The sequence below is a fragment of the Phasianus colchicus genome, chromosome 4 (genome assembly GCF_987193195.1).
Source record: "Phasianus colchicus chromosome 4, bPhaCol1.hap1.1, whole genome shotgun sequence".
In the NCBI taxonomy this organism is placed as follows: Eukaryota; Metazoa; Chordata; class Aves; order Galliformes; family Phasianidae; genus Phasianus; species Phasianus colchicus.
In genome coordinates, this window is record NC_143439.1 from 57750466 (window position 1) to 57764559 (window position 14094).

The window sequence follows — 14094 nt, forward strand, 5'->3', positions numbered from 1 at the left end:
TATTGTAGTAATGAGATCGATCTCATTCTAAAGCAGAGGCTGGTCTCACAGGTAAAGCTCCTGGCTTGGGTCATAGAAGGACTGTGCTCGTGCTTTTCCAGTTTCATCTGAGGTAAAATTACCTAAACCAGAAAGGTTCTCCAGCCTGTGCTTAGTGCCTCTCACATGATTAGGTCTGTTAGAAAGTGCTTTGATGAGTTCTCTGCTTCAATTTCTCATACACAAAGAGAAAGCAATACCTTCTTTACTTCTCCCTTTATCTGCTTACTTTCCTTGCTTTCCAGCCAACACATGAAAGACTGAAGTTCTTACAGGAAGCTCTTTGTGGAGTGGGTGGGTGGGGTGCTCTGCTTGTCTGTGCCCTATGCATGACCAGACCTCCAAGGTATATTACTTGAATGGTTATGGACAGAAGGAAGTATTGGAATACAGTTCCTCATTCTGGTTCAATTCTTTAAGGTTTTGCATTTTCCTGTGCAAACAGAGCTCTGTAGCTTATGGCATAAATTCATTATCAATAGGAATGACATCTCTCTTCAAAGAACCTTCCCCACATTCCACCAAGAGGATAAAGAAAAGCAAATAGATGAAAAAGCAAAGTGAAAATTCTTTTTCTCTCTGTTGTTTAGGCACAAGACCCTCAGGTGCTGGAGCAGCTGTCCAAAAACATCACTCGAATGGGTCTGACAAACTTCACCCTCAACTACCTCAGGGTAAGCATACCATAGCCAACATTTATTGTGAGCATTTTTTAAAAGTTACTGTTAGCATTGAGTCAACGTAATGAGAGCAGAGCCTGTGTCAGACAGGTAAGAGATGGACCTAACTCTTAGCAGGAGTGCAGGAGACTGCAATAAAGATGTAGTTGCTAATAATGCAGCATTAAAAAGGATAAGAAATTTGTCATGGAATTGAGGGAATGTGTGCTCAATGCTATATTTTTGATGGTATTACTTCTCATTTTTGATATAAGGATTGATTTTTTTCAAGCAAAACTGTTTCACTGTTCCTGAGAAAATGGCAGCTTGTTCTCATTAACAACTGCCTGTCTTCTCCACCTCTCCACCTCTGAGCAAACACTCAGCTCCAGTGCTGGCTGCAGCAGTTCCTCAAACTAGTTCTTGCTTCACGTGCTTCTGGGAGTCTGAGCTCCCTCCTCAGCCTTGCATTGAATTGAGTGTATTTTTTTATGATTAAATAATGCATTTGTTCCCATTGCTTTTTGACCCTTGAAGTGCATTCAAAGTTTGTAAGTTTATTTTTATTTTTCAGAGTATTCCCTGGTGTGGGCTTACAATGCATACACTGAAATATGGGTTCGTAGAGTTCATTTTTCAAGGTTAAAATTAAGATTTTTCTTATTCCTAAATATGCCATTAATAAAATAGGGCAGATAACTCAATAATACAACAAGCTAACTTGCCCAAGAAATCTGGTTTTATTCCTTCTAATTGTGTAATAATTCAAGATGCTTCTTGAAGATGACAAGAGCACACTGGAAAATGCAGGGTTTTTTTTTAGCTGAAGGTAGAGCTGAGAGCTTGTATATTGTAGTGTTTTAGCTGTGCTTTTTTCAGGGCTGTGATCCTTGTAAAATATTTCCTATGATGAAGTCCTATCCCAGAGTGTTTTGGACTCCAAGGAGGAAACATGTCAGGATGGAGACATGGTGAGATTTCTCTCACTATATGCCTATGGCTTATAGACAGGCTGTAGTTTTCCTTGCTCTTCCGGGATAATAAGCCTTTGTTGGTAGCTGGTAGTTTATAAGGTGCTGGCTTAGAAGTAACTGTTCAAATTATAGTCTGAGTTACACAGGGCAGATTGGCTGTAACTGAAAGAAGAATTTGTCATAAAACCTCAGAGGAATAAGGCGCTGCATTAGAATTTCCCCTGTAAAGTCGAGGACAGTACGTCTATGTTGTGTATATTGCATTCTCTCCAACATCTCTTATCTCTAACTTGGAGAGCTATGGATTTGAAGAGTTGGCTATTTGCACGTGCCGATAGAGACAGGGCAAAGGGGAGCGGTTTTAAATTAAAAGAGAGGAGATTTAGATTAGATGGTAGGAAGAAATTTTCCACTCAGAGGGCGGTGAGGCCCTGGGCAGCCTGAGCTGGTGGGTGGGAACCCTGCCCATGACACAATTAGATGATGTTTAAGGTTCTTTCCAACCCAAGCCATTCTGTGATTCTATGATCTCACAGCTTGGTGTACTGGAGCTGTCCTCCAGAAATGGCCACCAGGGCTCCCTCCTAAGTCACACCACATTTTGCATTATGGCAAACAGCAGCAGGCAGCTGTCTTCAGTAGACTGTTTCCATGTTTTCTTTCAGAGTTTTCCCAAGCCACAAGACATTGCCTGACTTTTGAGATCTTTGATTCCCTTAGCGTGGCTGGACACAACTGTGAGCGCTTGGGCTGGTTCAGCACATGCTCTCTACAGGGCTCAGAGGGCCAGGCCAAATTTGCAGCATATCCCTGTCCCCAGTCCCTTCCCAGTTCTTTGTGGCATGTTCTGCAACTGCTGCTCATGTTGATGTGCACGAGAAAGGCAGGGGCCCCACTAGGATGCAGCCACGCCGCACACCCACACTGCTCCCATCAGCATCAAAAAAATGGAAAGGAAGAAAGTGGGGGAGGGAGGAAAAAAATCCTCAGGAAAAGAAAACTGGGATCAAGCTAAGCGCTGAGGAGATGAGCACTGAAGTGAAAGGGGATGAAAAGATGAAATCTTACTTTTTTTCTCCTTCCTTACTAGTTTAGTTAGCTTAACAGACAACATTAGGTCTCTGGGTGCAAAGCTTCCTCTGGCTCCTGCTGTGGTGATTCCAAAAGGGTTTTTTTTTTCTTTTTTACAAGCAGTCTTTGTACCTCTCTTGCAGGGAGGAATTGATCATTCTGCTATTTTTTTTTTTTTTTCAGATGTTCAGCTCGAGCTCATATTAGATGAAATATTTCCATTTGATTTACTTCTTTTCCAATCAGTTTCTTCTGTTAATTTTAAAATGAAAATCCTTTCTCAATTCAGGATTGTAAAATTGTGAGCTAGAAGTATCTGGTAAATGTGCTGAGGTTTAAGGTGTTTTCTCCTTTATTTAAGCCAGCATTAAAGGATATTTTATCCAGTCTTCCCAGTATTTAGTAATTAGCACTGTTACATGTTTCTGAATAAGGATTTCACACTAAGCATAAAAATGATTTCCCTTTTTTTTTTTTTCTGCTGCACACAGCAAAGGCTTGCAATACTCATAAGCAAAAACTTCACTGATGGGCAGAATTAATCATTTTTATTCTCCAACGTGCACACAGCAGCAAGCCGCGCTGCAGTCGCTTTAAAGGCAGAATTTAAACTTGGATTTCAGATGGTTGTGATATAAAGGCATAGCCTGTATTTTTTGCACTCTCGACATCACAGAATGCTAAATCATTGCTATTTGGAATAATTGCAGTTGCTGGCATGTTAACCTCCATTCCAGAGTGCCACATGCCTGTGGAGCCACAGCTTTGGATGTGTGCCCTGTTTTGTCTTCATCTATTCAGAATAAAGGTGTTCCACACAGAAGAACATTGATTATTTTTTTTTTAATCATATTTAATGCAAACTTTAAGTATTTTTTCTGGAATGTATTCCAGAACCTGGAAATGAATTATTTTGTCCTATGTCGTTTGCCAAATGCTTTTTCTCTCTGCTTTCTCTGGCACTGTGAAAAACCATAGGTTTCCTTCCCTTTCAGTTACTAGTTTGTTTTGTTCCAGCATAATTGATTACCTCATCAATGGGGTCAGCCGACTTTGCTGTAACTGCTGAATAGGAGCTGAACAGGCTGTCTCAGAAATAATGAGCAAAACCTTGTAGGATTTAAATTAATATCAAGCTTTTTAAAAGGTAATTTTTCATCGAGTCATCAAGTATTACAAGATATTACAAACCATCAGATAATAAGACCAAGACCTATATCCTAGTCTCAGTCAGTACAACTTCGGGAACAAACAGGGATCCTGTACAGAGTTGAAAGATGGAGATAACGTGCAGAAGACCAGTTTTCACCAAGCTACGATGAATTAGTCCACACACATTACCTTCTTATTTTTTGTCTGCGTAGTTTTCTTGCTGCTCTGCTATTTTGTTCTTCAGCGTGTAATGTGTTTGAATGTACTCTAAATAGCAGATATATGCCAGCAGCACTATTCAGTTTGGAGCTCAGAGAATTCATGCTGCCTTCTATAAAATGATTTATTCTCTCAAAATTTCTCACATGATAGAAATGCCGGCCCCTAATGCCAATTAGGCAGGACTGCCTGGCCTGAGTCTTGACATACAGCTGTCTCTTGCCCAGCAGGTTTCCAAAATTTGTTTCTCCTTTCTTGTATTGGGTAAGTTTGAGTGATTTCTTAGAGCTGTTCCCAGGGTGTAGATCCAGCACCCTCCCCACACCGTGGGTCTGCTCCAGCAACTGCTTTGTTTGAGTTAGTGGAGCCCAGCCTGCTTCTGTCCTCTCCAAAGGTAGAGCTGGTGCAGCACTTCCCCTTAATCCCATACGGTGCATTCACCAGGGCTTATCAGAGCTACAAATTATCCAGTTTGTTTTCTGTACAAGCAGTAATGAAGCATTACCATTGCAACATAGAACAATATTTTCTGAATCCTCCTTTTCACTAATTCAGCTTCTCACTAGACGCGCAGATTTCTTCTGCTAGGAGGATAACATGAATTATTTAATGGGACACAATTTTCTGAAGGCAACACTCACATCGCAGTCAATCCATTTGTAACTATATCCAATGCGCATGCAAAATTTTTGTTTGCATGTCCAAAATAGACATACATGCAGCAGTTTTAATGCACTGGGAAATTTGTTTTTCTAAACATGGTTTCATGCATGGAAAGGAAATGAATCCAGATCATTTGAGTGCTAGTTTCCTCCTAATGTGTTTGTGGCAGATATCTGGTCAATACTTAACAGGAGTTTGTGTATTTTCAGTGAAGAAGGAGAAAGATTATGTGCAAGCATTGTTAAGGATGCAAAGTCAGGTGCTCTGGGTAAAGAAATGCTATATTTATAGTCATCCATGCAGCACTAAGCCATTTCCCTGTGTGAGTAACGTGATGTTGCCATCTTTTGACTACAATGTCACACGTGGTGATTTCCTTAGAGCCCCTGGCTCAGGCAGAGCACAGGAATGCTAGCACCCACTCTTTACCAGGCACTCCAGTGCTACTCATTTCATAGAATCATAGAATGGTTTAGGTTAGAAAGAACCTTAAAGCTCATCTAAGTTCCATCCCCCTGCCATGGGCAGGGTTGCAACCCACCAGCTCAGGCTGCCCAAGGCATCCAACCTGGCCTTGAACAGCTGCAGAGATGGGGCACCCACAGCTTCTCTGGGCAGCCTATGCCAGTACCTCACCTCTTCCTGAGAACTTCCTTCTACCATCTAATATACATCTCCTCTTTTAATTTAAAACCACATTTTTTATTTATTTTTTTTTTAATAAGCCCCCTTTAAGAACTGAAAGGATTCCTTATGGACTTTTTTGCAGTGTCATTGTAGCATCTCCTCTGCAGATGTTAATGGCTGTGTAGCACCTACACGTGGAAGAGCACTGTCACCCCTGCTTGCACATATGATGTTGAGGTCACTTGGGATCAGCTAACCAGAGGTAGCCATTCAGAAAGAGCAAGGGCCTGACTTTGCAAGACACTTGCTGTAACAAAACTGTTGGCATTGATCAGTCTGCTGTCACATGCTAGCTCTGTAGTTGAAAGGGGAACAGATGAGTGTTTCTGGGAACACGCTGATAAGAGTGCTTTTCCCATGACTTAGTACCACAGTAGAGCTGGGTGTCAGGGGAATTTTGTTAGAGCAGCATTTGGTTACTCTAAAATCTAAGCTCATCCTTTCTTCTTCTGTTGCTTCCCACTTCGTTCTTCTGCCACATTTTGATGGCTTCAGCAGATAAGCACGAAGCTCTGCACATAGCAACTGCACTGACTTTGTTCTGTGCACATTGTGAGGTGTCAGAGAAGCAGGATGTCTGAGCACATAGCGAGATGCTGTACGCTAATGGATAGGAGTAACAAGTTCTGTTAAGGATTCACAAGCACTCAAAGGACAGGTTTGGGATCATTTAATCATTCTGGGGATATTCCTAATGAAAGCTATCAAAATTTTAAAGACTCCTCAGAACCAGAGACACAACACTGTGTAGACTTCACTCCTACAAATGGTAGAATTTTTTCAATATGAGACAGCTAAGCTTGGGGCAGATCTCGCTGGGAAAACATGGTCAAAATCAGAGGGTCTCACAGAAGGATTCAGATTTCTCTGACTGTGCCAACTATAATTAGCAGATTCTGCCAAGGCTCTCTGGTAATGTAATTTCTTGTGTTTATTTCAGTAATGATCACAGTGGTTTCTTTCCCTCTATTTCGTATTTTTATTTAATACTTTTAAGACAATGTTATATGTTACTTTCAGAATAAAAAATGAGAAGAAATGTGTTCTTTGCAGTAGCACATACAATCAAATGTCAGCTTTTTTTTTAATAAAGACATGACATCACAGAGTATTTATAAAACAAATTATTGTGTCTAAGTAGAAGAGAACAGAGAAAAGTGATAGAGCAGATTGTTTTAGAAAACAAGTGACCAGGATGGAGTGAATGGGATGAGGCAGCAAGGATGGCAGAGATACAGGAAAGTGGAGAATGGGGCACCAACTTGGAAATATTATGAAGGGAAGATGGAATCATAAGTTGCAGAGTTAGGGCATGAGTGATAAAGTAGTACTAATATTGGTGACAGTAGTAGTGTTGTGCCTTTCATCTGTTGATCCCTAAGCATTTTATTGAAACAAATGAAGTGTTTTACAAATGAGAGAGTTGTGACTCATCAAAAGCAAAATAAGATGTAGCAAATCCAATAGCTTTTAAAAAGATCAGATTACAATTTTAAGGCAGACTTTGGACCAGAGAGCAATGATCAGTGCAGTTGTGACTAACTCAGCTTCCTCTGGCTCAGAAACAGATTTTAGTGTCTGTGGATAGCAGAAATTTTGGATGCAAAAACAGGGAATGGAAGCAGAGCATAAGTGATTAGAGAAGATACTGGGACTTAAGCAGAAACAGCAAATTTTACCCATATTCTGGAGATGGTAATGGCCAATCTTCACACAAAGGGCACTAACAGGATCATGAGCTTCAGTTCAGAAAGATGTATTGTGTATGAACACAAGCTAGCTACCATGCCCACTGGATATATAGACCATATGACCTTTGAAATTAAATTAAGCTCTGCAGTAATGAGAATGGAAGGATGATAGCCAGCCATGTGAGTCCTCGAAGCATCCATGAGTGAGAAATCAGAATGAAGTTAGGTTGGAGCATTTTAAAAATAAAATGTTAGAAGGGTAAAAGGGAGAGAAAAAGACAAATCATCAGCCATATAAAAACAAGCCACAAGATTTGAACTAATAATGTTATTTCAGAAAGGAAAAAAGATGAGGGGAAAAAAGTCTAAGAACACAGCTGCAGGCTCTGTTTTTAGAAGACCAAATTAAAGCCTGGACTAATATGCAGTGCAGTCATAAATAATAATAACTATTAATTAAGTTTAGGAATGAGAGCTGCAGAGGTATGATTTGTATGAAGACCTGAAAACACCAAAACCAGCTTCTTGTTCAAAGCAATGAAAACAGCAAAAAATTTTAATTAGTTGTTGAATATTGAACATCCATGGGTGTTCAGTGCAAATTGTTATGCAGGAAGGGGTGAGTGGTTGCAGAGGTCAAAAAATAGGCTTTAATGCAAAGCCTGGGGTTCAAATCTTTGTTCTTGGAAGCGGTTGTCTTAGGGTCTGAAATATTGTTTTCAGAAAACTTATGGCAGCACTATTGTCTGCTCTCTATTTGGAAAGCGAATCCAATGTCTCCCCCATGTTTTTAATTTTCAAAAGGTTTATTTTACAAGTCTGTGTATTCTGATATCACAAGCAACCATGTTACATGATCTTTTCAGTAATTTTCTCCAGGTAGTTAACCTTACTGGTAAGCTTGTTACTTCCCCTTCCCCTTAGAATTTCTCCATAGGTAAAATGGTATGACACATTACCTGTTCCTTTTGACATACCTCAAGGTCAAATTTGACTTTTCCATGTTTACGTGGAGGTTTGCTTTGGGCTCTTGAATTTGATCCTATTTCTAGGATGCTCCTATAAGGCTCTTATCTTTTCTGTGTGATACCCTGATCTTTGTACAGATGATGCCTCCCAACATTCTGAGTCTGTCATTCGGAGTCTGTCCATATCACCCCTCTTTTTTTCTATAAACTCACCATATTTTTATTCATAACAGAAACACTAAAAAAGCAACAACTGACTCTAAGAAGTATAATACAAGCACAACAAAAGAGAACAGTAGTCCAGCATTTCTGTGATTTTTACAGATTGACTTACACAATGCTAAATTTTTCTTCCAGTCCCTTCCTGTGCACTTTGCAGATGCTCAGAGCTGCAGAGTTGGTTGGGTCAGGAGACTGACCTGATGGAGAAACTCATCCAGCCCTTCCACCCAAGTGATGATCATCCTCAGTAGTGCTACTCATGCAGGGCAGGGAACAGAGATTTGTATCATCTGGCTTCTGTCTGGAAGTTAGACCTCATCTGCAAGTTTGTCGCCACTGAAGGGTTGTGTGTGTATGTGTGTGTATAGATATAACTGGAATGCAGTTTTACCATAGGAATCATACTGTAATTTACTAATTAATTGCACTGATTGAAAATACTTTCTGTTTGTGCTCACCTTTTAGAAAATTTTGGTAAACTGTTTCAATACTGTATGTACACGTACATGAATATTAGTGTTTATCTGGTGGTCATAAGTGTGCAAGTCTGTGCATTGCCTTTGATTTGTAAGCATACCTTCTGTTCGTATTAATGGATATATCAGCAGGGATACCTAATTAATAAACAGGAGCCCATGATTTTGCAATTACCTCAACTACATTAGACCCGTAGGATGTAATCTACAGGCAGTGCTGAGCAGAAGTACTGAACCACCAGGTCTGTGCTGCTGCTTACATGAGGCTTGTGAGCAGTGTAAGCAAAATTGGTTTCCATCTGTTTTGCTTCACTTCTAGCATTGTGTTCTGCACAGCTAGAAAATGGTGCTATACTAAATATTTCTCCCTGTCCCAAATGGCTTCTTTAATTCTCTGCATTGTTACCTTTTTCCCGTCAGTGTTTCTACCTCACCACTGCTTCATAATAAAGCAGTTTGTTAATCAAAGAACCAGTCTTAGCATCCATTGAAGTCAATGGGTATCTGTCCTTTGATCCAAATGTCATCTCATAGTTTTTCATTTATTCAGAGGTCTTTTATACCCATAAAATCCAATTTATCAAAATTAATTTCTCCATTCCCTTGGGCAATTTTAGCCATGAAAATGCCATGCTGCATGAACAACAACAACAAATGGTTATTTTTATTGCGTTTTTGTTGTTGTTTTGTTTTGGAGTTTTGTGACAAAAGAAAATTAACTTGATTTAGCCGCAGATTATAGTTCTTAGGTGGGCCCCAAGGAACAAATATCAACTTAGGGATCTGACTTGAAGAAAAGGTTTAGGAATATAAAAGAATGAAGCAAGACAAAAGAATAGTGCTTTCATAGCAAGAGAGGGAGTTTTCTCATTTTATTAATCATTCAGGCAAAACTTAGAGCTAGTTTAATTAAAAGGCTATGCACCATTTCTACGCAAGATAAGATGATTTTACATAAAGTGAGTATGAAGCACACACAAAAAAAGCCCGCGGCATATTCCCTAGCCTGATTGCATAGCATCTCATTTATAAAGCAGGATTTGACCCTGCCAGGTCTGGAGCAAAAGCTCCAAGGAAAACACAAGCACTATCTAAAGAAAATGGTGTTGCAATTAAGCAGAGATCACTGCACTCTGTGGAGCAGATCTAGTCTCATGCTTCGTGGCACCAGCCTCAATACAGGTGCGGTTACTCTGTCTTCCAGAGTGTGTAATAGATCCCAGATCCAGAGGAAGGTGAAGGTCTAGAGACTTCCCATGCAAACTAATGAAATTATAAAATGGAATAATCTTCTGATTGTGATATGCAAATAAAGGAGGTAAACTTTCGATCTGCCACAGCAGAGCTTTCCTTTTTTTAGCTTTTGACAAGATGTGTTAGAGCTACGGTGTGCTGTAAAATATTATAGTCTATTTTAATAGCAAGTATCTTTCCTTTATAACTCTCCATATCCTGGTGGTATTCCAGTGTATCCGTGGGTGCCTTCCTGTTTTTCTTTTCTAGTGTGTGAGGTGAAATGTTCAGACATACAAGGGAGAGAATATCTTATATTCTATTGCTATGACTTTGAAGAATGTAATTTTAAAAATGAATTAATTTTATGAAAATAATTACAATAAGAAACATGAAATACATGAAACATGAAATACAGCTAGCTCATTATTATAGCTAATATTATAAGGAGAACAAAAAATTACTCAGAACAAAAATATATATTCTTAGAGTCAATATTATCACCAAAATCATATTCATACCACTTATTGTTTCTTCTGTGTACCTTCTTGATGGCTAAATGTATCCTGAAGACCATCTGGTCTTTTTATTTGTCAGCTGCTTCAAATTCTTCCTGGGTCAGTATCAGGGTACCTTGGTTCCTATAATCTTACGTTAATATTTTGATTCCTACTGTGGACCACTTTGCAGCCCAGAATAAGCTTCCTGTTGCTGCAATAGATAGTAAGGAAAATCCCTACTTCCAGTGACACAGCCACACAATACTTTTGTGGACTTCACAGCAGCAAAGGACTTATGGATGCTGCCCTTGTCTAACCTCCAAGGCTTGCTCCAAGCTGCTGCAGGTCAGCCCAAATCTGCTGAGATTATGGCAAGAAGCAGTGCACTGCTCAAGGCTCCTCTGAGTCCAAACCTAGAGGGAAAAGGCTGCCTCTCTTTTAGACCACTGAAACAACCACAAAACACAAAAGCCTCACGAGCTTTTCAGTTTTTCATTTTTTAACTGACTAGTGCAGCAGAGACTAGAAACACGAAGCAAGAGGAAAAGTAGCAGAAACAAAGCCTACCCGCGTGTGCCAGTGAACTGTGGCCCCCGGAGCAGGCAGAAGTATGCTGTCTATGAAGATGCTTTCAATTCTCTGCTTATGCTCTCCTCCCACATTTCTTGCACCAAATACTTTTAATGACCATTTCCTTCAAGAGGATGGAAAACCAGAGAGATCATAGGAAGGGTCAAAATATAAAACAAAATACTTTTTTAACACTGATTGGTTTGGAGTGATACTTTAGGCTCTTTTCTTTCTATTTCCTTTAAGTGAAATTAAAGAAGAAAGCAGCCTTTTTTTCACCTGCCATGAAGGCAGTTACTGGTCCTTGATAGCTCTTCCATTTAAATGGATGTTGTGGCTGCTTAGTACTTCTTGAGATGGATGTGTCACACCACCTTTTAACCCTAATTTATATTCTCAAACAAGCCTAAAGGGATCTTACATTTTTTAACTTACAGTGTTTGATTTCATTGTTCAAAGTTTTGTTCTTTCATAGCTTCTTTCTGGACAAGAATTAGATGAGAAAGATCTTCAGAGGATATCAACTACAGTATCATTGTTGATTTTAGGGAAAATCAGGCCAAAACAGGGAAAGAAAAGACTTAGAAGAAAAGTACATGCATTTAATATTCTTAGAGCTTGCTTTGACAAAGCTTTTAAAAGGTGACCTGCATAAAACTTTCCTTAAACCCCTTTCTTTTAGACATGTAAACATATACTTTCCTAAAGCAATTAATACATTTTGTCTTTGCTCAACTTCTTTCTTCTAAGGTTGGAACCAAGTTCTTAAAGCTTCATATGGATACACACCAAAAAGCTATTTGTCACTTTGTGTAATCATGGAAAGTGATGTATACAAAGGTGAAAACACCATTTGTCATCACAATCTAGCCTTGGGAATAAGGCAATACAGGCAGTTTTTCTTCTCATTAGCTACTTTATTCATATCTGCAGTGGCTGTAAGAAACGTGCATTTAATAACACTCAGCAATCTGTGTTAATAAATAAGGCTTCTTGGATCTATAGAATATCTTAGAAGTCATAGTTGTGAAGAAAATGTCTTTGGTGATGAACAATTTGATCTCTCAGTTGGCACTCAAAAAATAAAAAAAAAAAAACAAAAAACCAGAATTAATCTCTGATGACTTCACTGCTTTTTACTTATCACATAGGTATTTTTGCATGAATAGAAAATTTAGTGTTTTCCCCAGTTTTAGTTAGAAAACAAATGAACAACAACACAACAAAATCCACAGCTATAAGTTGTCCAGTTTAGACAGTGTGTTACTGAAGCAGTGGGAAAGTCCAGGGAGTGCATGTGTGGTTGGTTATCAGTGTTAAACACCTTGAATGAATCATCAGAAAAACGAGATGACTTCAGCCACCCAAGTACAAGAACATGCATTGCCTGTAGGCTGTTGCAGCTATTATAAAACAGAAATAATAATGTAGAGAGGAAAAAAGTTCATCCACATACATTTACTAAAATATATATTCATGACATCATTGAAAACATACCTAAAAGTTTTAGGATTGTAAGGCCATTTTGTATTATAAATTGTGTCATGCCTGCTCATATTTTCTGTAGCCTCAGAAAATGTAGGTCTGCATGCACTCTCATTGTCAGTATCTGATCTTTTAAAATAATTTTATTTTTTGTTCTATCAATACTGTTATAAGAGCTATCATCTCTATTGCACATGTGGGGAGCTGTAAGATCCTCAGAAGCACATAGAACTAATCAGAATGAGGGTATTCACTGCAGCCTTCAGTTAAAACTTTCAGGCTTCAGCTGGAGTTCGTGACTTGGGATGCCACAGGCATCTGTGCCATCTTGGTTCAAATGTTTTGTTCTGTTTTGTTTAAGGAACATGCTTTAAACATTTGCTAACTTGATCATGATTTAATAATGGTGGTATAAGCAAGAGAAAGACATCTAGATGAAGATTTAAACACAGTGGGTACCAGTAGTAGATATAAAACACCATTAAACCTCATTCTCATGTTGATGGATTTGATGTTCTTGAAGGTCTCTTGCAAACTAAACTATTCTACAGTTCTATGAATCAGGCAGCTGCTCTTTTGTTTATTTTTGCAGCAGTGTTGGCAGTGACCAGTGTGCTGGCTTCATCGAGCATACAAAACCCTTGCCCAGAAATCTTTGATGTCCTCCTTAGCCTGAGGAAGTTCAGATTCTCATGTGCTGAGGCGCCACGTCCAGGTTCAAAAAATAGCCCTTTGAAGGCAAACAATGTGTTGGAGCCAGAAAAGGGTATGAAGAGGAGGCAGACTGTATCAGCTGATAAGGGAGCATCTCTGACTAAGAATAAGGATTTCTTTTCCAGTTTTGACTCTCAGGATCTCTTTTTTTTATTATTGAAGAGCCATTGAGTGTCATGTTGGAGTAAAAGTATCAGTAGCTGCTCTTTTCTGTGCTCAGCTAGTATTTCTTTGTACTTAAGCCATCCAAATCTGTTAGGCAGACTTAAGATTCCATTTGTTTATTCAAGACCCCCAGGTTACGTCCGTCCTCATCTATTAAACAACATCCAGGAATATTATTAGGCCCCTGAATGCAGTGCCTGTTCTCCCTTAGAGCCGTCCTTGTCCTGCTTTTTACCCATGCTGACTCTCAAATAATGCAGGGGAACAGCTCAGGAGTTAGTGTGACATAAAGCCCATCACTGGAGTGCCTTTGTAGGTAGTGTCTCTTGTTGCATGAGGCTTAACATCATGAATATGGGGCATTCCCCAGTGCTGGCACATTTAGTTTATTAGCATTGATGCAGCTTAAAGGAGTTTAAGCACAGAGGGTGCCTATTCTGTGAATTTTGGACATGTATGAGTACATGCTAGGTTCACCTCATCTGCAGCAGGTGAAATGCAGGTGCCTCAGAAGGACTTTATGGATCATATTCTTGGAGTTGAAGGCTTAAAAGTGCTTTTGGATCTTCCTTCCTTCTGTCCTTCCATCCTTCTGTCCTGTTTCGT

At 39.3% G+C, this 14094-nt stretch overlaps 1 protein-coding gene across 10 annotated transcripts in view; it reads left to right on the plus strand.

Moving 5' to 3' along the window:
* LDB2 (LIM domain binding 2) overlaps positions 1 to 14094 on the plus strand; it is a 207896-nt gene that overhangs the window by 161856 nt on the left and 31946 nt on the right. For all 10 annotated transcript variants that reach the window (XM_031588411.2, XM_090139637.1, XM_031588409.2 and 7 more), the window contains one exon: positions 630 to 713. In XM_031588411.2, the coding sequence (XP_031444271.1) occupies positions 630 to 713 (84 nt within the window). The remainder of the gene's footprint in view (positions 1 to 629; positions 714 to 14094) is intronic.